We start from the raw sequence: 27,377 nt of genomic DNA, 5'->3' as shown, positions 1-27,377 counted from the left end.
CCCCTCTACTTCTGGAGTCTCACCACAGCCCCAGGGCACCCTGGATTTACAAGCAAGGCAGGACATACACTGGACTGTCTGGACAGACCTAGACTCATTCAATGGCCCAAGGAAGACTTGCTGTCCCAGATGGCCTGTCATGGGAGCCCTGCATGGCACTTGGGCACAGAATTGGTACTTGGCAGCCCTGGGAATGGTCAAGCTATCATTTCACCAATACAGCCACATTTCCCTTGAATTAATATGTTTAAAATCTGACTTGCACCAAAGGTTAATTGGAAGGATCCACCTTCCCATCACTTTCACAAGATAGATTCTGCACCTTCTCTAGAAAGCTTCAAGTTATTCAAAACTTCCTAGAACCTTGGTTGCAGGCAATTCATTCTCTATATTATCCTTCAGAAGTATCACCCAAGCCATTGTATGATTTGGGTGTTTATCCAGCCTGGAGTATCTTGTCTTCCTGCATCTCACTCTCCTGAACTCTCTCTCCTCAAATCCCGCATCCACCAGGAATGGCACGTTGGCCTCTCTAACCCACAACAGAGCCCCTCTCCTGACTCTCCTAGCCTTTTTGGTCACTTTCACACTGCCGATCATTTAGTCAATTAACAGAGATGTATCACACATCTACCATTAACAGGACTCTGTAACAGGTACCTCTGAACCTAATTATTTCTTGCAAGTTAATCTTATTTCCCCACCTGACTGTAAGCTCCTTGAAAGCAAGACTATGTCTGCTTTTCAAATTTCCCATATTACCTGGCACATTACCAGTGTCCAGCTGGCATTCAATAAAATTTTTTAAATGATTTTTAACTTTAAAAAGTAGTTACTGGGTAATTTTCTTACAGAGAAAGTTCTTCAGGTGCCCTCAATATGTGGTTCAACATATGTGTATTTTTCAAGGACATACAACCAATAGATTTTTTTTAATAGGGACTAGTTTAATGTTGTAAATGGGAGTTCTTATTTTTGGAAATCTTGTCTAATTTTAGGCAAAAGAAGGTGGAAAACATTGCAGCCAAGTCTGGAGGGTTCAACATTGACCCTTATATCAATTTGATTGTTGGAAAGCTATTACACTGATCCTTATATCATTGATATAATTATTACATTGATCCTTACATCAATGAGATTGTTGGAAAGCTATGACACTGAAATTTGGGCAAAGAAGGAAGTGAACTTGGTCTTTAGCCATAATTTTCTGTAGACCATTCTTGGGTCCAACGAACTACGTTCCTGCTGCAGAAATTGTTCCGTGTTTAATAGGCATTCAAGAACAAAGGTTGTGTGCTCGGTACTGAGACAGCCGTTCCCACCAACTTTTACCTTTCCCCTAACAAGGAGACCTTAGAAGAGGCCTCATTCCCTCAAATCCTTGCTTGTCCTGGAGGTTGGTGAGTCTAATCACCACACTGTACTGTGCTAGCACCTGCTGTGCTCTCTCCAGTCGGGGGCTCAGCAGGCAAAACAACTGAGATTTAGGGTTTCGACTCTGCAAGATGGAGAAACATGTTCTCTCTTTAGGGCGGCGCCTGTGGCTCAAGGAGTAGGGCGCCGGTCTCATATGCTGGAGGTGGCAAGTTCAAACCCAGCCCCAGAAAAAAAAACAAACAAAAAAAAACATGTTCTCTCTTTAAATTAAAAAGAAAAAAAGCCCTGTAGAAACTTGAAGCTAGGAAGTCCAAGCAGATGGCGGAGGTCTGAAGTAGCAGGTGAAAATATACCAACCATGGTGGTGGTGGTGGATGAAGAGGAGACCGCAGACCATTTCGTTTTCTGCTCTTAACTCCAGTCAGGCATTTCCCAAAAGAGTTAAATTGGTTGAACTCTAAAACTCTCAATCAGATCTTGAGAGCAGGCGTGTATTTCCTGAGCAGTCTGGGGAGGGAGAGAGGGGGAAAGCACTTAGCAACGACCTCCACTCCCGCTACACCCCACCTTTAAAGGTAACACCCAGCTGCTACATTCTGCTCCTTACAAAATTTTAAGATGTGCCCAAGACGTGACTTTCTTTCTCCCAGAGCCTTCCATACTCCTTCAATACCAACGAGCCTCCGGGGAGAGGGCAAGCTTTCCCTAAAGGAGGCCGTCGGGGTGGACCCAGCAAGGCCCATGTGGCGTTGACTTCACTCCCCTTTCGCTTTCTTTCCCTGCAGCTACCTCATCCCTGAGCTCCCAGCTCCAGCAGCTCCAGCTCCAGCTCCAGCAGCAGCAGCAGCAGCCGCCCGCCCCGCCGCCCGGCCAGCCCCCGCAGCAGGCCCCGCAGCCCGCCCCGCCCCAGCAGCCGCCGCCCGCCTCCCAGCAGCTGCCCGCTCCGGCCTCGCAGCCGCCGCAGGCCCCGCAGCCCCCGCAGCATCCACCCCACTCCCATCCCCAGAACCAGAACCAACCGTCTCCGACCCAGCAGAGCTGCAGCCCCCCGCAGAGACCCAGTCAGTCTCCGGGACATGGCCTTCCCTCGCCGCTCACGCCGCCCAATCCTCTGCAGGTATGACCCCAGCCCCCGGGGCCATCCCCAGGGGCCATCCCACGGGCAGAGGGCCACCACAACTCCACGTCCAGGGCCGCAGCAGCGCCTAATTCAAACTGATCTCGTAGACGCAGGGACGAGGAAGCAGGTAGCAGGCAACTGGGGATACATGTAAACGAAACAAATAGAAGCCCATTGATGTCGCCCTCCAAAGGATAAATGTTATCTGTTTCCCTCTGTGAGAGGCCGGCACTATAAGTGCACTGGTAGCCTGTAATAATTCCATTTTATGATACTTTCTGAAGGCAGCAAAGATAGCATCCAATTAAAATTATTACTAGCACAGTTTTGTGGCCCCGTGGAGAACTGCGTCTGCTGTCCAGCAGGCTCGGTGGTTATTTCTCTATATTATGAATACAACAGTGTCTTACCTTAAGTACTTTGTGCTCTTTTGTTTCTATTTTTCTAAAGACTCTCTGGGGTTAGGAGGGCAAAGAAATTTAGCCCCAGTCTTACGTCTCAGATTCCAACCATCACTCCGCAGACTAACAAGTGCTCTAAATTCAGGCCAAGAGCCTTAACAAACATGCATCTTTATAAAATAATAAAACTTCTCTGTATCTACTTTAGTACTGTGAGGCTGAGGGCATCAAAAATAGATATTTTAGGCTAATCATGAAAGCTTATCATTAACCTACCTATTGGGAGGGAATGGATGAGAGCATTCAGGAAAATATAACTTTAAACTTCAGAAAACCATTCTTAACTCAGGTGACTTTATAATAAATTAGCATCAAAACATAATGACTGTGATGTCGACACATCATATCTGGAAATCAATAGCTTAACTGAGCCATCCATTCTTTGACTGGCATGCTGATGCCTCCCCCTGTGAGATTTCAGATGACTGTATCTGTAGTACTGTGACAATATCCAACTGGGTGAGCAGACTGTGTACCCCTTTCTAATGCCAACTCACCCCCCTTCCTTGGTGGTCGGCATACACCCCTACCTGAGGATGATAATTGCAATGGCATCCTTGGCTTCTAAATAAAAAAGTTTACAAAATGAAGGCAGATTGGTACCCAGACAGAAAAGCAGGTAGATTAGAGTCTTAGCATTTTAGAACGGATGGAGTTTGTTGCCCCATAGCTTTAACTCTGAACTTGGCTTCCCAGCAGTGGCCCAGTTTTCCTAGAAATGAAAATATTTGGTTGAGATGAGCAGCTGTGTTTTCTTGGGCACTTGGTCCAGGGCTATTTTCAATTTGAACATTTCCCTGAGTCAGGTTTGAAGCTGAATTTTCACAAGTCTTACAAGGGTGAGACATCATAACACCTCTGATGCAGGACTGAAGAACATGGGCTTAAAAGGTCTTCACTGTACACTTGACATCTACAGAGAGAGTATGTTCATCAAATTTATAAAATGCATGATTACAGCAATGCTTATGTCTTCAGCAAATCTATTTTTCCAAAGAAGGAGTTTACTGCTTTTTTAAGACCAGATAAATCAGATGTACCTATACGTCATGCAGTTAAACACTTCCTCTGTCCTAGGCACCAAAATAGGTAAAACTGCCAAGCCCTCAAGGATAAAATTGATTTGCCTTGTCCCTGAGAGTTGAATATGTTTCAATATTCCCTCCTGTTAAGTGAAAGCGTTGAGCTCCGTGGACACCAGTCTTCTCTGAACTTTGTCAGCATCTTCCAAAGCTCTGCCAGCGAAATCCCAGTGTAGACAAGCCCAGTTGAATGACAATTGACAGAACTTTCAATGCAGTGACCACTTCAGACTCATGGAAATAAATTCTCTCAGGAGAATTTCCAAAACTTCTCCTGAAGTTCCCCATGGAAATCAGGGGGCTGTTTGTTGTTGTTGTTCGTTTGTTTTATTTTTGCAACAGAGGAATGTTCAGAGCCACATGGCTTTCTTTCTTTCTTTTTTTTTTTTTTTTTTTTTTTGCAGTTTTTGGCCAGGACCAGGCTTGAACCTGCCACCCCCATATATGGGGCCGGCGCCCTATCCTTGAGCCACAGGTGCCGCCCCACATGGCTTTCTTTATAACCCTGAGAGAATGCTCTGGTTTTTCACTGTTAGGATTTTAACTTACAAACTTAATACATATATTTAGAGTACATTTAAATGTAGATAAAACAGATTCTACTTTAACTCCTTCTGTGAAGCTAATGGATGACCACCAAAGGAGTGACTTGATGCAAATTTTTAAAACATTACTGAGCAGACACAGAACTAACTTTGAATAAATCAAGTCAGTAGGAATAACAGGACTTCTTTCCTTTACTACAGGCATGTGTAAAGGAAATGGAAAATTTTAATGTTTAATTTTTTTTTTTCTACACTGGCTGCAGGGTTTTTGAGTTTGTGGAACATAGTAGGTTTGAACTTTTTAGAAAGAAAACTATTTGAAAGGAACTGCAAAGATATTTAACTCTCAAGGATACTATCTTCACAAAATGTTTTTGTTTGGAGATTATTCAGGGAATAAAAATCAACTAAATTCATACATGACAGCTTAAATTTCATTTTCTAATTCTTTATTTTCATACGGGCTTCATCTTTTTATGTTATTCAAAATCTGTCCGAGATATATTGATTATTAATTTAAAACTATGAGATGTAGATTGTCCAGGAAAGCCAGCAAACCAGAAGGCACTTTGCTAAAAAAACAAAACAACACAACAACAAAACACACACACACAACTTGGAGGATAGCAATTATTTCTAAAACTGTACGGATGCTGTCATATCTTTAGAAAAAATGAATGAATGAAAGTAGGTTGTGTAGGCGTATTTGGGTGAGGATATTTCTCAAAATGGAAAAAAGAATTAATAGTGCTAATTAGGGTATAAACATTCTAGGCAAAAATTCTCCAAATAACTCTTAACAGGTCTTTCTGTAATCTTACACAGTGTAGTTTTATTTCACTCTTTTATTCAATTCCATAAGATGGATTCCATTTACAAAACCAAGTTGTTTCAAGACAAATATGATTTGTCTTGAAAAGTATTCTCTTTTCAGAGAAGCCTATGTAGGGGAATAACTTTGTTTATTCATTTTGACCACTCAAGGTTATAAGAGGTCTGGGGGTCTACAGTGGATAGCAGAAGCTGGCCCCTCCCTGAAGGGATGTCTTTAGATTACCCACTGAGACTCACCACCACAGCTTCTTTCTTGCCCAGGAAGAATGAGGGGAGACGTTCTAAACAGGAAGTACAAACGCAAAGGTCTTCAGGGGCCAAGCAGTCAGTGTAAATGAGTAAAATTGTCTTAGTTGTAAAATCCAAAATCAAATTCAGCCTTTGCACTCCAGGATGGTTAGCAGTTCATACTCCTTACTTTTGCTCTAACCCACTGTCTACAGGTTGAGCCAAAATCTAAAACCAGAAATAGACTGGGCATGGTGGCTCATGCCTATAATCAATCCTAGCATTCTGGGAGGCTGAGGTGGGTGAATTGCTTGAGCTCAGGAGTTTGAGGCCAGCCTGAGCAAGAGTGAGACCCCTGTAATGTACTAAAAATAGAAAAACTAGCCAGTTGTTGTGATGGGCACTTGTAGTCCCAGCTACTCAAGAGGCTGAGGCAAGAGGATCTCCTGAGCACAAGAGTTTGAGGAGGCTATGAGCTATGACACCACGGCACTCTACCCAGAGTGACAGAATGAGACTTTGTCTCAAAAAACAACAACAATAATAAAATAAAACCAGAAATAGAAAGTGTGTTGAACAGAGACAGATCACAGAGACATAAATGGAAGCAAGCTTTTGCACAGAAACATGTAATCTAATCATTCCAGGGTACCAAAAAAAAAAAAATCCAATTAATTTTGATATATACATTTGATCTGGATAAAGATCTCTTAAGCACAAGAATGAATAAATAAAAGCCTCTTTCTATGACCTCTGAATTGTTTTTGTTTGTTTGTTTGTTTCTGAGAATGTTTCTCAGGAGTTTTTATCCACACCAGAGAATTCCAAACATTTTGTAAAAGCCATGATGTGCACAGATTCCTCCATGAGTGGCTGGACATGCACTGGGCATGGGTGGAGCCCAGTCATGATTGAGTGGGAATAGTAGCTCCAGAGTTTGAGGCGTCGTTCTGGTTCTAACCCTGCCTCCAACTATCTCCCACCTTTGGATAAGTCACATTAGCCCTCCAAACTTCATTTTCTTCTAATGTGGCCTAAGGTCTTTTTCCAGCCTGAGTCTACGATCTAAATGTTGGTAGGTCTCTGGAATTTTATTGCCTATCGAAAGCCTGACGGTCCTGGAGATTCACTGAGTATTCTTCAAGGTCAGGTTAATTTCTTCTCACTCAGCTGGGTGGCAGAGTGAAAAGAGAGTAGGGGACAGACATAGGTGGGATAATGAGAGCAGAGGCAGATTTTATCTTAGCCAGAGAGTCCAAATTAAAGTCAAGTTTTTATCCTCAGAGAGTCACCGCTTTAAGCTCTGGTCCCAGATTGCTTTTCCACACCTATACATTAGAGAGGCTTAAGAAACCAAATGCTGCTTTTAACCTTGGCCTTCTGCATACCATCCTGCATGGCAGGAAGCAGGGTAATCTTTTCTTTCTCTTGTTGTATTGCACATTTTAATAAATAACAGAGGGAGAGAGGATCAGTAGAAATAGGAGAGAGAAAGCCCTCTGTGGTTTTATGAGGAATGATGGTGAAGTTGCTGGAGAGACAGTATAAAATGTATTCTCAACCGTATACATTTGCTAATGGAAAGGTCTAGTTACTACTCAGGTGTGGTGGAGTAAAGCTGCATTAGAATGGCACCTCTGTTGCTCCGTGGGCACAGCTTTCTGATCTTCCTATTTGAGATGTTTTCCCACTGGCAAATTTAGTTTAAGTTTCAAAGTGTATATGTGATGGGAGCAGTTCATTATCACTTTTTAGAGTCCAAACTCTTGAGAACAAGTTAAACCTACATGACTTTTATCTTCTTTAAAGCAAACGGTTCCAAATTATTTGCCCTAGAGAAGAGGCTCAGTGTCCTGAACCAAGTGCCCCTTCCCCCCCAGAAATTAGTCTTGATCAATTTACCACAATATTAGTCAAACCGCTGTGGGTCTAAGTTTTTTCATCTATAAAGGGAAGGGGTAAAATTAAATACCTTCTAGAACTCCTCAGTTCTATTTGGAGTTTTATGTTATAACTCCCTAAAACCACGTAACAGTGGGTGAACTATGCAGGCAAATTCATATTACCCCTTTGTGTGGTCACTGTAAATTCTAACAAGATTCAGATATCTTTATACCTACACAGGATAGAATCACTGTATAGAATTCTCCTAGCCAGAACTGAGACTAGGGGAGGCTATGAAGCTCTCATCTCATATGCAGACTTTAAGGGCACACCCAAAACTTCAGCCATCAAGATAAATAATGTTTTTATATAATATTTTAAAAAATAAAAATGTATACCAAAAAACCCATCATCAATAAAATTTCAAATTTTTAAACGTAGCATCAGTAACAGTATTGAGCCATATTGAAGCCCAAAGCAAAAGAAAACTCAGTAATACCAACATTTTACTAATCATAAATTGTTGGTATTCATTTTTTTTTAAATATTGCATTAAAGTGTATTCGTCTTGATTGCTGTGTTTTGGACACACCCTTAAGTTTGGTGGTTGAGGTGAGTGCCTCAGTCACCTCACCCTCATCATGCCCATCTTAGCTACTAGCTGTGTAAATGATTTACACAAACATTCTTCAAAGTCAATGGCATTCTGTCCACTGTAAATTTCAGCCAGACCTTGGATTTCACTTTGCAGTTGAATTGGAATATTGCATCAAATTTTTGTAGAAAAACAAATGCATGGTGGTTAAGGAATTGGGGCAAGGGATGGAGTAGAAATCCATCTTCCCAGTTGCACAGAACTAATAAAACAATCCTTTTATATTGAATTGAGATGTTATGATAATCAAATAACCCTTTTGGTTGACATTTTTCACCGAATTAATTTATGATTTTATGAAGTTAAGTAAGTTTGGTGAAACTGGTAGAACTATCACGATATAGACAACATTGTCCCTGAGCAATCTAAGCCATGAGGACCTTTTGAAAACGGTTAAGAGTCCACATGGGGTGGGCAAGGCTTCCTCTTGGACTGAAGAGCCAAAGAAAACTTTATTATTTTGGATAAGAAAATCCATCCAAACTCAGAGAGCTATTGTGAAAATGAAATAGAACATACTGCTAACAATGCTTTGTATGTCATAAATTTGTGAAGCAAATGTTGATTAGCCTAAAAATACAAGAGTATGAAATTATGTCTGCTTATATAACTGTCCAGAAAACTGAGGGCTTCATTTGTGATTCATTCATTCAGCAGGAGGTCGGGTAGGAAATGAGAATCCCTTTGCCCAACAGTATTAAGCACTGAAGAAAAATAAACAAAACACACATTTACCCATATACTCTGCAAGGGACAATTTTTGCTTTTATGAAAGAAAGAAAATCTCCTTAAAAAAAAAAAAAAACCTCAGTTCAACATTACTGACATTTCAAAGAATTTATTACATGCATTTGAGATCCAGGAGGAACAACAAAGTTTATATTGCTTTGAGAGTGGCAGGGGAAAAATTAGTTTACCAAGAATGTATTTATATGCTGCAATGCTTCTTTGTCATTGTCTAGATTTACCATTCCTGGGTACTGCTCTGTAGATTAGTCAAATCATGTACAAAAGGGTTTAACAAAGCAGGCAGCATGTTCATACCACTGGCTATGGAAGCTCACGTCAAGTAGTGATAGATGGTGAGGGTGCCAGACTCAGGGGGTGGAGGAGACTCTCGCAGCATCTGAACATGAGACTTCTTCTCAAAGAAAACAGAACCACTCTGATCATGACAGAGGCAGACCATGGGCTGTCTTCAGCGAGCTTAGTAAAAATCCTGCAGCCAGCAGCCTGCTGCCCAGCAGAGTTTTGCATATACGTGCATAGATGCAGGACTTAGTAGCAATTTGAGGTGCCCAAAACGTGCTGGCTGCAACTTTGCTCTGCATGAGAAAAACTTAGCCAATATTTATGTGAACTTAATACAATATTCTTGTGCTTTCACAATCGCGTGTTATGCCTCATCTTTTAGACTCAATTCATTGCCCCCAGGTTTAGAGTGAATTGACCAGGGGTTTTTTAATTAACTTTGAGAGTGGCAGGGGACTGCCACACTTTCAAAGTGGCAAGTCAGTATTCTCCAGTTGGTGAAGAAAGTACTTTCATCATCATCTGCAAGCATCTGTTGAGCACCTATCGTGTGCATTGTGCTGGTGAGGGCTTGTGGAACAGACATGGTGGTGCCTGAGAGAGAGTGTGGGCTTCAGAAGCAGACAAACCTAAGTTCAAATGCTGACTCTGCTATATGCATGGGTCAAATCAGCTCATCCTCTAAGGCTCATTCTCCCCATTGGTTGGAGAGTTGATGTGGGGATTAAATGGAATGGCTATACGGGAGCAGCTAATTTGATTCCTGATAGACAGCTGACACTCAAAACAATATTAGTATCTTGCCTGCCTTTTTTCTTTCCTCGACTAGAGATAACCATAATCTAAGGAGCAACATGAGACAAACAGATGCACTCAAAAGCAGACAGTCATGGGATTAAAAATGCTCATGTACACAACAAAGTTATGCAGTGCAAAGGGCAGAACAGATGGAAGGAGGCTAATGACTACATGTCAGTTTTGTAGCATCATCTTGAGTCAGAGAGGCAGGATTCTGAGGTGGGTAGTGTGGAGCACACACAGGGCCAGCCTCACAAGGGGTGATTCAGAGAGACGTGGCACCTGCAGGGGGGTTAGAGACAAAAGAGAGAGAAGTGTAGCCATTGTCTAACTGGGTAATTTTACAGACTTCTCACTAAAACCCATAGAACCCCCATTTTTCCTTCAATATTATTAAGAGCCAAAAATTATTTTTCCCCCTAACTTCCCAAGGTTGTGGTTTCTGGGTACAGAAGAAGAATCTTGATGATCTCGGTTCAGCCACTATCTAGCTTTAGGGCCATGGGAAAGTCACCTAACCTTCTTAGGACTCAGTTTGTCACCTATTACACGAAAAGTTTATGTTAGATGATCTTTAAGCCTTCCCCACCTTCACATTCTATTTAGTAAGTCACACAAATAACATGATTTAAATCCTGTGGGAAAAAAGAACTCCACGCACAGCCCCCACCATAATCCACATCACCTAAGCAATTAGTTCTGAGAGTACTTGGCTGATACTTGTGGTGTGGTTTGAAATTTACAAGGTGAATTTTCCTATACATTATTTCCTGCTTTGACCTTACGAGTTCACAGTTGTAATTGGAATAATCCTGATCATTTATCACATGGTCTGTATGTATCTTAAACTGTCTAAATACTTCAGCATCTCATTTCCTCTTCACAAAAAACCTAAAAGAGACAAAAATCATCTTTATTCAGACCCAAATAACCTGAGTGTAGGAAGGCGAAAGCAAATTCCCCAACATCACTAAAAATGGCGAACTCAAAGTTCCAGGCCCAGTCTGACGTCTAGAGCATCTCTGTTTCCATTTCACAGCCTCCTCAAGGTTCATTTTGGTCGTTGGTGGAATATGTATATTCTTTTTTCCTTATTTGGCTGCCAGCATTTTGCAAATCAGCATTCCCCATAGTGTCTTCCACAAAACACCTATTCAAAGAAATGCTATTGAGAACAGCTTCCCTGGGAGGAACGCAGAGAGATCAACAGAGGACAGAGAAATGCTGTGTTCTGTGTGCTGCTCCTACCTCTTTCTCAGGATTGTTTTGCATACTGACAGCTAAAGGATGGCCTGCAGGAGAGATGTCTAGTTAACATTATTTCACCAAGACAATCCCAAACTTGCGAACCCACCCTAGTTCTTCCTTACCCAAGAGCCGGTGAATGTCCGACGGGGAATCCTTCAGGAACCACGGCTTTTATACTTCCTTCTCTAATAGGTGTAGCAGCAGCTCGACCCAGATCTCCTCCCATCTCCTTACCCAGAACAGCAAGCGGAAGTCCACAAGCCAACTGCAACAGGCTGGACAGGGGAGAAAAGAAAAGTATAGAAAGATGAGAAAAGAGGGGAAAGAGGAACTCAAAGCTAAAGCAAGGGCAGGAAAGCCGAAACCGAGGATGGTCCCTAGAGTCAATGATGAGCAAGATCACTTGGTGGGAGAACATGGTGGGAGTCTTAGAGCCCTTCGCTTTCAGATCTTCTTCCTTCTCCCTCGCTCTTCTTCATAGCCCGGTTTTCTCCTGCTCAGACACGCCCGCTGCACCAAGAGCCATGGCAGGTGCTGCTGGACCACCCAGCCCATGCAGACCCGTGGGCCGCCAGCTCGGGGACAGAGTGCACCCTCCCCTCCCCTGACCTGCACCCTCACTTCCCCTCACCTGCACCCTCCTGTCTTTTAACTGAGAATGGTGCAGTGCCCAGGAGGTCTCCCAGTTTCCTGGCAGCCCATTCTCCCCCCTTGCATTTTGAAAGGATCTGGATTCCAAAGGACAGGTCGAGTTTGTCTGAACTGTGTATGGCAAGCCAGGACTAAGTCTTCTAAAGCACCAGGCTGCCGAAGTCCCATGTCTCTGGGGCATTTTCTTAGTTGTAAGGGCCCCATCCTGCTCTTTTTCCATCTCCTATTTTGATAAACAGACTTTCCGAGTCACGGGTGTCTTCCTTCTCTCTCACCCTCCACTGTTAAGAATCCTGGCATTAAACGCCAACACCAGGGACCTGTGAGTGCAGAGCTAAGGCAAAGAAAGTCACCCTGCCGAGATTTGCGAGAGAGACAACCCCATGGCGAAGGTCCAGGTGCTCCTCGGAGTGGCTGTGTACGGATAGGGAGATCCTGTGTCCTTGGCCACTTGGCAGGATGCCTTCGAGGCTACAGGTGAATGTGCAGACAGGAGGGAATGCTGCGCATTTTATGCCAACAGCTCCAAGCTCAGAACTAGTGGCTGTGTCTGAAGGCCCAGTGGGCTCTGATCAATGCCAGCTTTCTAGTCCATTTTGTCTGAACTATTGTTTGACAGAGATCTACCCGGCCTCACCGCTCAGTCTTCTACACCAGGAGATATTTAGCTGTCATAAAACAGTAGCAAAGTTAGAGACGCCCTTCTTTTTCTCAGCTGGACTCCATATAAACTGTCCCAGAGACTGGCTGCTCTTTCTAGAGTTGAGTTCTCTGTCCTTGTACTGTGTACTGTGAGGTTGTGAAGGTGGCATTTAAAAAGAACAAAGCAGGCTTGGTGCCTGTGGCTCAAGCAGCTAAGACGCCAGCCACATACACCTGAGCTGGCAGGTTCGAATCCAGCCCGGGCCCACCAAACAACAATGACCACTGCAACCAAAAAAATAGCCAGGCATTGCGGGAGGCGCCTGTCATCCCAGCTACTTGGGAGGCGGAGGCAGGAGAATCTCCTGAGCCCAAGAGTTGGAGGTTGCTGTGAGCTGTGATGCCAGGCACTCTACCCAGGGCAAGAGCTTAAGGCTCTGTCTCAAAAAAAAAAAAAAGAACAAAGCAACATTTAAGAGTTCAGACAGGAGAAGATTTAAGAGAAACCCTCTCACTTCCCCTACTCTGGAGTATAGTTGACTTGGAAATGTATTTTTTTTTTAATTAGAGGGAAAACAATCTTCCTACTGTCTAAGGTTCTAAGAAGTAATATTCCTTAGCGTAGTCACCACCTGCAGTCCATGGAAGGAATCTGACCAACCTAGGGCTAATGGTGAATGGTCCTTTGAACCACCACGGTCAAGGCAGAAAGTTACTAAAGCCAGAAAGCAAAGATGGGATGTTTTCCAAGCTCCCTGCTGCAACAATCACACTGAATCCATTTTAAGCATCTTCAAGGCACAATCTACATACCATTTGCATTGCCAGTGAACCTCCTTAAGTGATAAACAGAGTATCTTCTTACCAGAAAGGAAGAATATTTGCATATAATCAAAGATTTTCATGGCGACTGGGACCTCACCTGGCTGACAACTATCGCTTCTTCTTGTCTCACCGCCACCCCCACGCCCCAATCTTCAAACAGCTGAGGGTATACCTGTGCTCCTGCAGCTGTGTTGTGCCCAATTCCTTTGTTTTCCTTTTCAAGACAAAATTTCCCAACTCTGCAACAGTTAGCTTAGATTACCTGAGGAGTTTTTTTCCCCAAGTTAGCAATACTTGGGTCCCACCCAGAGATTGTCAGTGAACAGAGTGGGCATTGGCTGTTTATGAACTCCCTAGCAGATTCCAATGGGTGACTGGAGTTGAGGACAACTATGAAAGGTCTTTTAAATCAGCTCCCTGTTAATTATTTCTGAAAGTATGAATTTGCACCCTCTGTTTATACAACATGCTTTTTACCTTAAATGTTGGTTGCATGAGTTGGCACTGACTTAACTTTTATGATACAATAAGACTGAGGTTTCATTTCCAAAAAGAATGTGCCCTATTCCTCACTAGATTCACAGCCCATCAGGCAAGGAAAATATCTGCTCTTTGTTATCCACTCAAACTCTGAAGTTGGGTTGTTAGTCTGGTATCTGAAGAAAAAAATCTCAAACCTGATGGTTCATATCTGACACTCAAAATATTTTAACAGGAGAAATAAATAATTCTTTCATAATCTTTAATATACTTTCAAAACAAGAACAACTATTACTGAGCGAGAGTGTATTAGATCCCTCCCAGCTGCCAAATGTTGTCTCATCTGGTCTATACTAGGGCTTTGCAGGCTTTTATTTGCGTATGAATCCTCCTGGAACCTTGACAGATAGGGGTTCTGATCCAATGGTTCCGGGGTGAAGAGTCCACCCCAGATTGTGTATTTCTAACCAGTTCCCAGGTGATGCTGGTGCTGTGAGTCCTCAGCCCACACCTGGAATAGTAAAGTTCTGCCCAAGGAACTTTCTGGTTCCTTCCCCCCCACCCCCATTTCACAGGTGAGGAAGTTAGCATTAGAACCTGTAAGACACAAGATTCAACCTAGATCTGGAGCATTAGGCCTGAGGCAGAAAGATTGCTTGAGCCCAGGAGTCTGAGGCTACAGTGAGCTATGATGAGGCCAATGCACTCCAGCCCGGATAACAGACTCTGTCTCAAATAAAAATAAATAAATAAAGGCCAGAAAGTCTTGTGCTAGTTTTAGGCCCCAGCCACTTGGTGCAGGACTGTGAAGTTCACACACACCTATGTCCTAAACCATCTTTCCAGATATATACAAAAAAAGATCCCCAAAATGTATTAGTAGATGCCATAGCCAGTGTCTGAATATGGCTCTTCTACCTGATTTCAGATAGAGGTAGTTTGTATTGTAAGCATTCTTACTCCAGTCATATGTTTGTTTTCAAAAATAGCCATTCCTATTAGAATGAGGAATTGGGAAATTTACTGTTATGATAATTAATAATTAGGATCCATCACTATAAGATAACTTTTTATGTAAAATGGAAGAAAAGTCTTCAGAAACACCTCTACTTTGGAAGGTCTTGGCCTTTCTTTCTGTATTTCCTGCAAGGAGGCATGTGGACCTAGTAACCCAGGCAAAGCCTTGACACCTGCCCAGTATCCACCTATCCCAGCTTGAACAGGCATGTCCTGATGATTCAGTGGCTTTGGGAAGAAATCTCATTAACATCTTCATCTTCAAAGAAACCTAACAGAACTTGTACAAACATCAGCCTAAGGACGCAGAAGTGAATACATGGGTTAACCTAAAAGAAAACAAATTTGGAAAACCAACTCTTAAGCCCTACAGACCCAAATCCAATCCGTGCATGGCTGTGTCCTTGTGCTAAAAGGTTGGACTAATAGGGCTTCATAGCTACGTGCATGTTTATTCAATATTTGTGTGCGTACGGACTGGTGTTAAACAAACAGGTATATGCACGAATTCATTAGAAATCTTTTTTTAAAACACCATGGCAGGGATTCCGCATAGTACCCAGATAATTTGGGCAAATCAGGGGCGTATGAGCACATGGGGGGAAAGGGACATTGTGGCTTTTCTTTCAATTCTGCCTAGGCTGCTTTTTTTTTTTTTTTTTTTCTTTGCAAGAATGACTAAGCAGTGCTGGAGATTATGAATTTGCCTAAGTGTGAACGGCTGATGCTGAGCGGGGAGGCCAGCCCTCCCCGTAGGTGATTGACCGGGGCTGCCGGTCTTCACACTTGATGCCTGGATTTGACTGCAAAAGTCTGCCAAGTCTTTTACTCGGAAATTTATCTTAATTAGATCTGAAAGACCTGCCACAGCAGAATAGTCACACCGATTAAAATGAAAAACAGGAGAAATTACTGATCAAATTAATCATAATGTCGGGTTACAGCTGTAGGTCTGATGTAATTTGCCACTCCAGTGAGTTACATCGGCCCAGGCCGGGAAGGGAAGCGGGCTTGACGCTGATCCCTAACACCCGCGCTCCAGGCGGCCGGCGGGAGGCTGAGTCCATGCATTTTCCTGGCTCGCTCTGACCTCCCTGCTGCAACTAGAAACAAATCAGGCACCAAACAAATGGGCGGGGGCTGGGGGAGCCAGGAGGGTAAACAAGAAATACTCTGTTATCCAAGTGGTGGTACCTTTGTGCCCCTTCAAAATAGTGAGCTCTGGGCTCTGTGGGCTCGGTGGGCTCGGTGGGCGCGCGCTTGTTTGTGCGGTTTTAGGCTTTTGGTTTTTCCACTTAACCTCCTTTTAGTTTCACTTGTGGTGACCTGACATTGATTAGATGCAGAGCGGGAATCAAAAGGTCAGAGGACAAAACCTTTGGCTCTGAGCAATGGGAAAAAAAACCTTTAGAAAAATCTCCTTGCCAACATAGCTCCGCAAATAGAGCGTGGATTGAAATAATCTAAAGTGTCACAACAGAGGAAAAGGAAACCCAGGCAGTGCCATCTGATTGTGCCAACGTGGGGACGCTTCTGGTATGCTCATTTTCAAATAAATGCCACTTTATACCATGTGTTTGGCATAAGATGGGTGATGTAATTTTTTTTAAGAAAATAAATCAGAGTCTACAATCTAGACTCTCAATCAGTGGTTTTCAACCATTTTTTTTAATCTCACAGCACACTTGAACCTATAGTTAAATTTCCGCTGCACAAATTGATCAAACAAAACAAAAGAATATACTTACTGTGCTTTGAAATTCTTTTAAAATAATGTAACAAATAATTTTTTTTAATGTTCATGGCACACCTAACATCTTCTCATGGCACACCAGTTGAAAATCACTTCTCTAGAGCCTTTTCATTGTATAACCCCAAACCGATAGTTCATGCCGTGTTTGTGAAACTTATCATCAGAAATGCAAAGAAAGGGACCCCAAACCACTCCTCAGTCTGGGTGTTTGATTGGGACTTCTCAGAAGTTGGAATTTAGGAGCAATGTAGGACTTCTCTACAACCATTTCTGCTTTATGGGGGAACTAAAGGAAACTCATCCCTTACTGCAGGAAGTCATCTCAAAATAGAGGCTTTAGAAAGGAACAGGGAGAGGGAATCTCCTTCCAAATCTATAGTTGTCAGATGTCCTTGGAGTGATACGACCTTTCTTTTTGACTATATGATGGGTTGCCCCCCAACTGGGCCAGACGTTTTTTCCTCTAGCTGAAAAGTCTTCCCTTTTTACTCCTTCCCACTAGGAATGAATCTGGTACTTTCATAAATCAGGGTCCCCTGAACCAAAAGAAAAGGAGGACAGTCATAGGCCTTGGCATTCAAGAGGCTCTGCCTCAGGACCTTTCTGTGGATCCTTGTGAAAAATTAGGTGGGACCACGTGCCTAGATTAGGGAAGAACATAGTGTTTTCCACCACATTGTGAGTGGTTATTTAAATCAGTTTAATGATTTATAACCAGCCTTTTTTAAAGAAAATAATAAAAGAGAATAGAAAATGCCAGGGCATATCACACATGGCAAGGCTATGTATTTTTTCTTAAAACTTTTGTTTAAGTGATGTACTTACAGACGTATATATGTGTGTATATATATATATGTATATCTAGTTACATATATAGTGATATATATACACACACTCAGAGATATAATTGACTATTTTTTATGATATATATATGCTGGATTGAGATGTAAAATGTATTTTTTTACTATGAGACAAGGTAAGAGGAATTTGAAAAATACCAGCCTGAAAGACCAACTTTTCAGGCAAGCAGAGATGGGATTTCTTAGGCATGTGTCGGACCAGGAAACAGGTTTATCAGTATCCTAACACATTGCATGTGATGATGAACTCCTAAACACCAAACACCCTCCCCAACAGTCAAACGAGAACAAAAAAGGAATCCCCACCAGCCCACACACACATCCTGTGGGGAACCTCAAGATTCAACATTATGCCTCTACCTATGTGGTCGAAAACTCACATCAAATTCGTGGATTAACACACCTATTAACTTGAAAGACTAATTAATATCTGAAAAGCTGATGAAGTAGTCCCACCAAAATGAACAGATAATTCTGAAAATGCGAAAGGGCAGAAAGAAAATGGTAGGTAGGAAGCACAGAACCCTCTGGTGATTAATTGGCTAATTTAGGTTCCTGGAAAGGGCCATGTCCCCCAGGAAGGTACAAATCAGAGGCCAGGTCCACCCCTGCTCAGAGAAGTCTGGGGCTGTCAAACTCTACATTGACAGTCTCTGGAACTTTTCTCAGTTTTTCTACCTGGTCCCCCCCCAAGGGAAGAGCTATCACCAACCTCTCCCTAACTTGCTTTCCAAATTCTATTCTCTCCTAGATCCAATCAACTTTGCAAACCACTGCCAAGTTTGCAAAGATTCAGTATCATACTTGAATGATAAGCCTCTTAAGAACAGATACCGTGTCTTACACCTCTGTGAGTCCCAGAGCTGTCAGTAATTGTTGCAAGCAATGATTTCTCATTTTACAGCTATTCATTTCGCAAATATGTAAGTGCTTGTTTTCAGATGGTAGTAAAATTATTTATAAAATTACTTGATGAAGATAGTTACTAATGAGAGAAATTATAGCTATTTATTATTATAATGAGAACAATGCCTGGCGCATGGTAAGGAATATAACAGCTGTAGATCTTGTTACCATTCCTGGGAAATTGTTTCAACTCCATCCTTCTCTGCACTATCTTTCCATGAGCTTTGGGAAATTCGGACTTGATTTAAACCATCTAAATCAACATCTTTCATTTGCATGGAAATGTATATCAATGAGGGAACATAATTTTCCAATTAACCTGTTTCCTTCTCCCCATCATCTCAGCAATGTATGGTGGTTCTTGAAATTCAGAATGAAATAGAGAAGCAGGCCTTCTTAATGTATATAGCTTTGATTGATCTGTGGGTTAAATTGTGTTTTCCAAAGCATAAAAGTATTATAAACCAGTTGGGGAGACCCAAAGAAAATGAAAGTGGATCTCCCACCTTGATGCACCTTGGACCTCACCATTTAACGTCTGGGACTTTCACATACACACTCTGTCGGAGTCAAACCCCACCGTGAGAGTGGACAACACACATGGACTCTTCCAGTATAAAAATGACGATCCAGTTTAAAACCCAGAAAGACTGTGGATGAGCAATTACACATGCCAGGCACCGCCCTAGGTATTTTGCATGTGTTTTCCTATTCTTGCTTTACAGCCACTTAAGGGAATGAGAAAACTGGGGCACAGAGAAACTGCTAACTCATCAAAGGCCTGCAATTTGTCAGAGGTCGAGTTGGGATTTCAGCCCAGTCTGGGTCCAGCCTGAGGAACCTTACACCTCCTTTAATCAGGACAGTCTGCATGTCTGACATCCAGTGTAACATCCATTTCACTCTCAGAACTGTTCTGGCTTGGAGGACAAATTATTTGGCTCCCTTACCTCAAGCCCATGCTCACCATGTTGCCACCAACATTTTTTTCTAAACTGCTTACACCTGATTTTACTCTATAAAATCCAAGCAATTTGACAGTATAAAAGCCAAGCAATTTGGATGATTTCTTAATTTAATTAAAAGGTAGAAGAAGTAATCCTTACAAAAATGTTGTGGTCTCTCCAGAGCTGAAAATGCAGTGTTCTTTAAAAATTTACAGGTAACATGGAGGAGAAGGGGTGAAAGTTTTCATGGCGGGGGGGCCTTCAGGTACTGATTGCTCCAGCTTCCCGCCTGGGCAGTCCCTGAGGGTGCCTCACAGCAGTCAGCACCCCCAGATTGGCCACATATCAAAACCACCTGGGGAGATTTCTTCAATAAATGAATTTCCAGAAAGAGAGAGAAAGAGGTGGTGGGGGGTGGGCAGCGGGAATCAGGCCTACAGATCAAAAGACACAGCAACCAATCTCACTGTGTGGGGCTTATTTAGGTTGGAATTCAAGCACACCATAAAAAGGAAAAAGTACAAGATTTATGAGACAATTGGAAATATGACCACTGATTAGATATGAAAGAATTATGTTTAATATTTTTGGTGTGATTGTGATAGATAGGTTTTTTTAAGAGTACCTTTTAAAGATATACACTGAAATACAAATGAAATCATGGCATATCTGGGATATTTTTTCCTAAAACAATAGAGATCAAAAAGAATAATATACATAGAGGCAGTTGGGTGAGGTATGAATGAAAGAATACTGGCCATGGGTTAATAATTATTAAAGCTGGATAATGAGTACGCATGAGTTAATTATACTATTATGTCTTCATTATCTGTGTTTAAAATTTTCCATCAGAAAAAAATTGAAAAAACAAAATTTTTTTGATCAGCTGGAGATCCTTTAATAATACAAATTCCCTGAACCCAACCTGAAAAAGACAAAATCAGAATGTCTTGGCTGGACCTAGTGATTTTGATGACCTACACAGGATATAAGAATAGCAGCTTGATAGAAATATAAACAGTTTATTAGATCAAGACAGGTTAGTTAAGGCTCAGGGGCAATACACTAATGTGGTTGATGGATTGAGCCACAGTATCTTAAATTGAGGGTTTAGAGATTAAATAACTGAAGACAGTTGTATACTTTGTTTTAATGGTTCTCTTGAAGCGTAGAGGTGCTGGACCAGATAAGCTTTGTGGTCCGGCCCAACTCTCTGAGTCTGTCAGTAACGCTGAGAACAGAAAAAGGAAACGAGGTTATATTTCTGTGTAAAAAAACTGAGTATGACAGGAAGATACGTTTATGAGCAGGTGAATTAAACTTTGGAACAGATAATGGAGCAGGGTAAAATGTCTTCTTGTAAGTGCTTTAAACACAAGCCAAAGCCTTATTGCACAGACCTGTGAGTGTGACTCACCCCTGGGTCCTTCCTGCCTAATACGACACCTACAACATGGTACGCACTGATGTGACCAATTCAATGTTGTGAAGTTCTCAGATTAGTCGGCTTCTTGAGATGACTCCCATAAGGAAATGGTGGTTGGGGGTGGGGTGAAGTTAATATGAGTGGAAACAGGAAGAGACTAATACAGAATAAGAATCAATCGTTGTGTCAGATAATCTATAAAGGGTTTGCCCCATGTGTACTAAGTTTGGTTTGGGAAAGGGTAGTACCACTTCTAAGCCTTCTTGGGATTCAGACTTCTCATTGGCCCCAAGGATTAGACGTAGTATGTACAGGGAAACACCATCTAACTCACAAAGATACTCATATACTTTTTAAACATTTTGTGGATTTCATATAGAAAAATATTTGATTATAACTATAAATAGTTCTTGTATTAAATTTTTTCTGCTTTTATCCCTAAGTTGTGGAAATAGGAAAATCAGAATATTGTAGGCTTTAATTAATTAAATTATCAGGCTCCTAAAAAAAGAAATAGGGAAAAAACAGAGGAATGAAGTCTTGTTTTGTTTTTCAGATACGCAGTGTTTTGTAACAGTTGATCAGAAGCTGTCAAATGCACTTATGAGAGGTTTCCCAAAGTTAATTTTTCTCATAATACAATAACCAAATTTGCTTTAACACTTGAAAAGGCCCATCCATACTAAAAAGAGTCAGTTGCTTAATCCTAAAATTAAAGGTTATTGCATGCAAGAGAAAATAATTACATGCTCAAAGTATGGAAAAAAGAAAACTTTTTTTTAATATGTAGGTATTTGTATAATTAAAGACTAATCAAGCGTGAAGGGCTGCTGACTAAACCAGAAAATGAGATTGTTGGCAAGCAATATTGTAATGTAAATGCCATTTTTGTTTAACTACTAAGAAGCTGGAGAAACGATATCCTGAACAGATTAAAAGCAAACAGCGCTGATAATAAATATTTATCAGATTTCAAATGCAACACAGAGAATTTTTATATTTTACATGCAAGATTTGTTTGCAACGAAGTATTCAGGCACTTTTCAAGGGGGTAGTTAACATCCTTATTTGGAATTGCATTTTCAGATAGTGTCTTCCTACTGTTAAGTACATGTGTGAAATTTTAGCCAAGGGAAAGGCCCCTTTTGAGGGCTACTGCCCACGATGCAGTTATCTATTAATTGGGATTTTGTTGATTAGTATTAGTTACTTTGACTTGCTAATGAATATACTGAATCTATTTTTAGAGAGGTGAGATGGGAGCTACACACCATGGTTAAAACAAAGAAAATAGAAATATTAAATGTAAAATAAACTCTATAAACTTGAAGTATGTGGCTTCAAGTAGAAAGAGCTTTGAAGTCATATAAAAAATTCTGAGGCTTTCTGTAACTCTAAAATATTATATAGCATACCCATTTGTCTTGAGGATTAAATAATGTGTATAAAGCACCTTTCAGTACCTGAAATGTGTTAGCCACTCAGTGAATCTCAGTTTTGCTCCCTTTCTCCCCTCTTAACTGCTGACTGAATTCAATCTGACCACATACCTACCTTTCCTCAGCGAGATCATGTCGCCTCTGGAGACCCTGATTCTGCACTGTGGATATACACAGAGAACTTGACCACGTCCGACTCTTGGCATTCTTGAGATTCAAAGACGGTCTCCCAGGGTGGAGGGTCTCTCTTTCTTACTTGGCCTGACCGAGCTCAGAAATTCAACAGGAGGCGGCGCCTGTGGCTCAATGAGTAGGGCGCCGGCCCCATATGCCGAGGGTGGTGGGTTCAAACCCAGCCCCGGCCAAACTGCAACAAAAAAATAGCCGGGCATTGTGGCAGGCGCCTGTAGTCCCAGCTGCTCGGGAGGCTGAGGCAAGAGAATCGCGTAAGCCCAAGAGTTAGAGGTTGCTGTGAGCCGTGTGATGCCATGGCACTCTACCCGAGGGCAGTACAGTGAGACTCTATCTCTACAAAAAAAAAAAATAAATAAAAAATAAATAAAAAAAAAAAAAAAAGAAATTCAACAGGAAAGAAAAACCACACCACAAAGAGGCCAAAGATTTCAATTTAATGACCCTTATTGTAAATTTTATTGCCTGTTTGTAGGTAGTAATTTCTCTCTGCTCAACTGTGCTCACCCCTGATTTATCTTATAAATCAAGATTTGTTGCATAAATGTAGATGTGAGCTCTGAAAAAACAGACCATCTTGACCCACTGATAAAAGTATGAATGAATTAATTAAAAGTAGCTTCTAAAACTCAGCATCGTGCTCAACAAGCAGGCTGTTTTCCTCCCACCACAAAGCATAATTATAGATAAGTTTTCGGGAGAAGAGGCAAGACTGTCATTTTTTTACCTTCAAAAACACTAGAAAATTCACTTTTCAGTTTCTAAATTAGAATCCGTCAGTTTGACTGCCTCTGTTTCTTTTGGGTGTAATGCGTATGGTATGTGATCCAGATAGCTGAAAGCTTGCAGACCTACTAAAATGCATTTAGGGATTTTCAGAAACAGATTTTTGAGTGACAATATGATAGCCTTCAGCCTTGCTGCTAGAAATTTTTATTTAACTTATTTTCTCCCTAATGTGGTAGTAACATGTACCTATTTTCTGAAGATTGCTGAACACATCATCAAATGACAGTTCAAAAAACATTTTAAAGTTTATTCTTTTCCTTTTTATGTAACTTACTTTGAGAGCTAGGAAACAGCACTAAAAGATGTGTTTCTCTCACTGCCTCTCCCCACTTGAGCTCTTTGGAGAGGTCACAGTGAAATTGCAAGTTCTTGAGTCTGAATAAAGAATACCCACAAATGTGTGAGCTCTGATTTTAGAGACTCTGAGGTTATTTTCAGAAGTGAGTGGGTCAGATGGAGGGAGGAGCCCACAGAGAGTACCTCTGTCACATAGACATAGGGTATACTTCACAGGCGGCCAGCAGGCAAAGCGCCCGGCTGCATAGAATGATGCCAATGAGGGCGTTCCATGCAACTCAGCTTCCTCGGCCTAAATTGCCACAGCAGTCCTTGCTGTCCCCTTGTCTGGGAATGTGGAGCTGTTCTTTCAGTGAATCAGAATAAAGCTATAATTAAGCTTTAAATTGCTCAAAAAAGCATCTTCCACTAAAACAAATCTTGAAGTTTCTGGTCCTGACCAAAACACAGATAGTATGCAGTTAGGTGAAGTCTTTTTAAGTCCTGTTGAAAGTTAGCAATAGCCAGGGAAAAATGGATGGTGGGGGGAGAGGAGGTGAAGTAGTTTATTCCAACATATATAAGAATAGTTGAGTAGCCCGAGAGAGAACCTGCCAGGGTCCCCTGGGTAACTCACTGTTTTCTGGGCAAATTTGTTTAGAAGATCAGCAAAATGAAGAGGACTTACAGTATACTGAGATTCACAGAGGACTTGAAGCCACCATGACCCAGACTTCTTCATTCTGGAAACTTTGATTTTCAGGTTCCTGGTACCACTTTGAATTAGGTGTCTTATCTACATTTCTGATATCACTTTAATCCTTTGAACCATTCATTCATTCATCAACTATGTATTGTGTATCTACAGATGCCAAGCACTATTCTAGGAGCTAAGGCAGAAATTAGGGGTACACCCATAAATGCACTAATGTATATAGCTATGATGTGATAAAAAAAAAAAAAAGAAATTAAGGGTACGCGCAAATAAAAGAGCAGATTAATACTTGAACACATGTATATCAAACACTGATAACTTATATGGAGGAATAATGAATGAGGTCAAAGTGAAAAAACATGCTAGAGTAGGAGTTTACTATTTGACATAGGTTAATCAGAAAAGGTATCTCTATGGAGAGAGAGATCTATAGGAAGAGAACTTGCTGACAAATGGAGAAAGCACACTCCGGGGGAGGGAACAGGTGCAACCCCCTCCCACCTGGGGTGGGAGAATGCTCACCAGGTGCAAGGAAGAACAGAAAGGCCAGGAAGATTGGAGCAGAGTGGGCAAGGGGCAGGATGGGGACCAGAGAAGAAGCAGAGGCCAGATCACTTTGGGTCTCGTAGGGCAGAGTAAAGACTTTAGTATTACTCAGAAGGAACAGCAAGTCTATAGAAGTTATGAAGAGAATAAACTGTCAAGAGACAGAAGCAGAAGCAAGAAGTCCAAGCATGAGGCTACTGAAGCAATCTAGACAAGGGTGATGATAGTTTGTATCAGGCTGGATGTGGTGGAGATGATGAGAAGTAATCAGACTCTGCCTATATTTTCAAAGAAAAGCTAACAGGATTTGCTGATAGATTGGCTTTAGGATGTAAGAAAAACAGAGGAGTAAAAACTGTCTGCCATGATTTTAGGAGCATGAAGTTCCCCATTTATTGAGACAAGGATGACTTTGGGACAAAAGTCCCAAAACTGCAGCTGCTGGCATGGATGTGGGGAGAAAGGAACACTTCTACGCTGCTGGTGGGATTGCAAGCTAATACAACCTTTATGGAAAGAAATATGGAGAATCTTCAAAGATCTAAAAGTTGACCTTCCATTTGATCTTACAATCCCATTACTAGGTATCTACCCAGAAGAGCAAAAATCATTTTATCACAAAAACATTTGCACTAGAATGTTTATTGCAGCTCAATTCATAATTGCCAAGTTGTGGAAGCAACCCAAATGCACATCAACTCATGATGGGTCAACCAACTGTGGTCTATGTATACCATGGACTACTATTCAACCCTAAGAAATGATAGAGACTTTACATCTTTTACATTTACTTGGATGGAGTTGGAACACATTTTTCTTAGTAAAGTATCACAAGAATGGAAAAATAAAAACCCAATGTACTCCATACTAATAGGAACCAATATATAAACAATTACATGTTCATATGAACAATAAAATGCAGATGTAGTCTAGTACAGGAGGAGGGGGAGAGGGAGAGGAAAGGATGATTGGCAGAAAGAGGGAAGGCATGTGGGGAGATCTCCCCTAATGTGCACACTGGGAAGGTGTATAACACGCCCCTGGGTGAGGGACTCTTACAACTGGAACTTTACCTTGGAAGTGAGAACAATGTCATCTAAAAATTTGTACCCTCATATTTATTTGAAATAAAAATAAAATAAAAAGAATGATTTGGGGGAAGAGGAGGTTTGTAGACATGCTTTATTTTTAGTATGTCAGTTTGAGAGACTGCCAAATGTTTGAGAGGAAATATAGAGGAAACAATTGGATAATTAAATTCTGAGGGAAAAGTCCATTCTAGAGATACAAACTTGGGAATTCAGTGGTGTACTGCTGGCATTTAAAGCCAGGAGTCAGGATAAGCTCATGGTGAGAGTGAGCTCCGACAGAACAGAGGTTCGAGTACTGAGCTCTGGACACCCTGACCCTGAGGATTCTTGAAGAGGAAGAGAAATTATCCTAAGAGACTAAGAAGAGGGGTTGGTAGGTAGGAAAATGAGGCACTCAGAGGCCAAGTAAATTGTTTCGAGAAGGGAATGGCTACCTATGTCTGCTAGTTTGGGTAGGTTATGAAAAAGGAGAGCTGACAATGAACAATTGGAGTTATCACAATAAGTAGTGACCTTGACAAGAACTTCAGTGGAATGAGAGTAATGAATTGGGGGATCAAAATAGATTCAAAAAGAAATGAAAGACGAAGAATTGGAGACATCAAGAATAGACAACTCTTGCCAGGCATTGTGCAAACAAATGGTACAACAGCTAAAGAGAAGTGGGGTAAAGAGAGGTTTGTTCTTTAAGATTGAAACTGAAATTTAATATTTATATGTTGATGGAAGTTATCTCTTAGAAAGAGGAAATTGATTAAACACATCAGAGGTCTTCTTGAATAGACAGCAGGCATGGAATGAAGGGTTTTCTTTAGAGAAGAGCTCAGTGTACTCATCTACAGGAAAGACACAGATGCTGGGGGTGGGGGTGGGAGTAAAAAAGGGGTGTGGGAGTTCTCTTCTGGTTGATTCTATCGTGTGTGTGTGTGTGTGTGTGTGTCAAACAAGGAGCAAGGTCAATGGCTGAGAATGAGAATGGGAAAGGAGGTGCTGGAGGTCTGAAGAGAAGTTCTAGGGGTGTTGTCCTGGGGTTGGTGGGAGGCTTTAGGGTCTGCTAGAGGAAAATTAAACTGTGGCTGGTCAGCACCCGTGTGAGTTTTTCTCCAGCCAAGGTCAGCTATATGGGTGCAGGCACAGAGTAAGTAGAAGGTTGGACAGTGAAATCTAAACTGGGTAAGGAGGGACAGACTCAGGGTGGGGCCGTAGGGAGCATAGAAAGGTGATGAAACTCAAGGGTTACAAACTCCAGTGGGGTTTAAGAATTGTTGGCATTTGAAGTAGTCAAGGAAATAAACTAGGTCGTGGAAAATCCCAGAGTATGACCTCAGGAGAGACATCTGAGGGACGGTAAATGCCATCCTCATTGGAGGAGAGAGGGGCAAACAACTGAGAGATCCACGCACAGGAAGCAGATAAACATCTCTCACACACACACACACACATGCGTGCACACATACACACACGCACACACACATACACATACACACACGCACACATACACATGCACACACATACGTGCGCACACACATACACAGATGCACACACACGCACACACATA

The 27,377-nt window shown here is 41.7% G+C and overlaps 1 protein-coding gene across 3 annotated transcripts in view; it reads left to right on the top strand.

Annotated features, from left to right (window-relative positions):
* POU6F2 (POU class 6 homeobox 2) overlaps positions 1-27,377 on the top strand; it is a 516,807-nt gene that overhangs the window by 380,105 nt on the left and 109,325 nt on the right. For all 3 annotated transcript variants that reach the window (XM_053553939.1, XM_053553938.1, XM_053553937.1), the window contains one exon: positions 2,163-2,494. In XM_053553939.1, the coding sequence (XP_053409914.1) occupies positions 2,163-2,494 (332 nt within the window). The remainder of the gene's footprint in view (positions 1-2,162; positions 2,495-27,377) is intronic.

This window comes from Nycticebus coucang, chromosome 11 (assembly GCF_027406575.1).
Source record: "Nycticebus coucang isolate mNycCou1 chromosome 11, mNycCou1.pri, whole genome shotgun sequence".
NCBI classification, from domain to species: Eukaryota; Metazoa; Chordata; class Mammalia; order Primates; family Lorisidae; genus Nycticebus; species Nycticebus coucang.
This window is presented reverse-complemented; position numbering and strand designations above follow the sequence as displayed.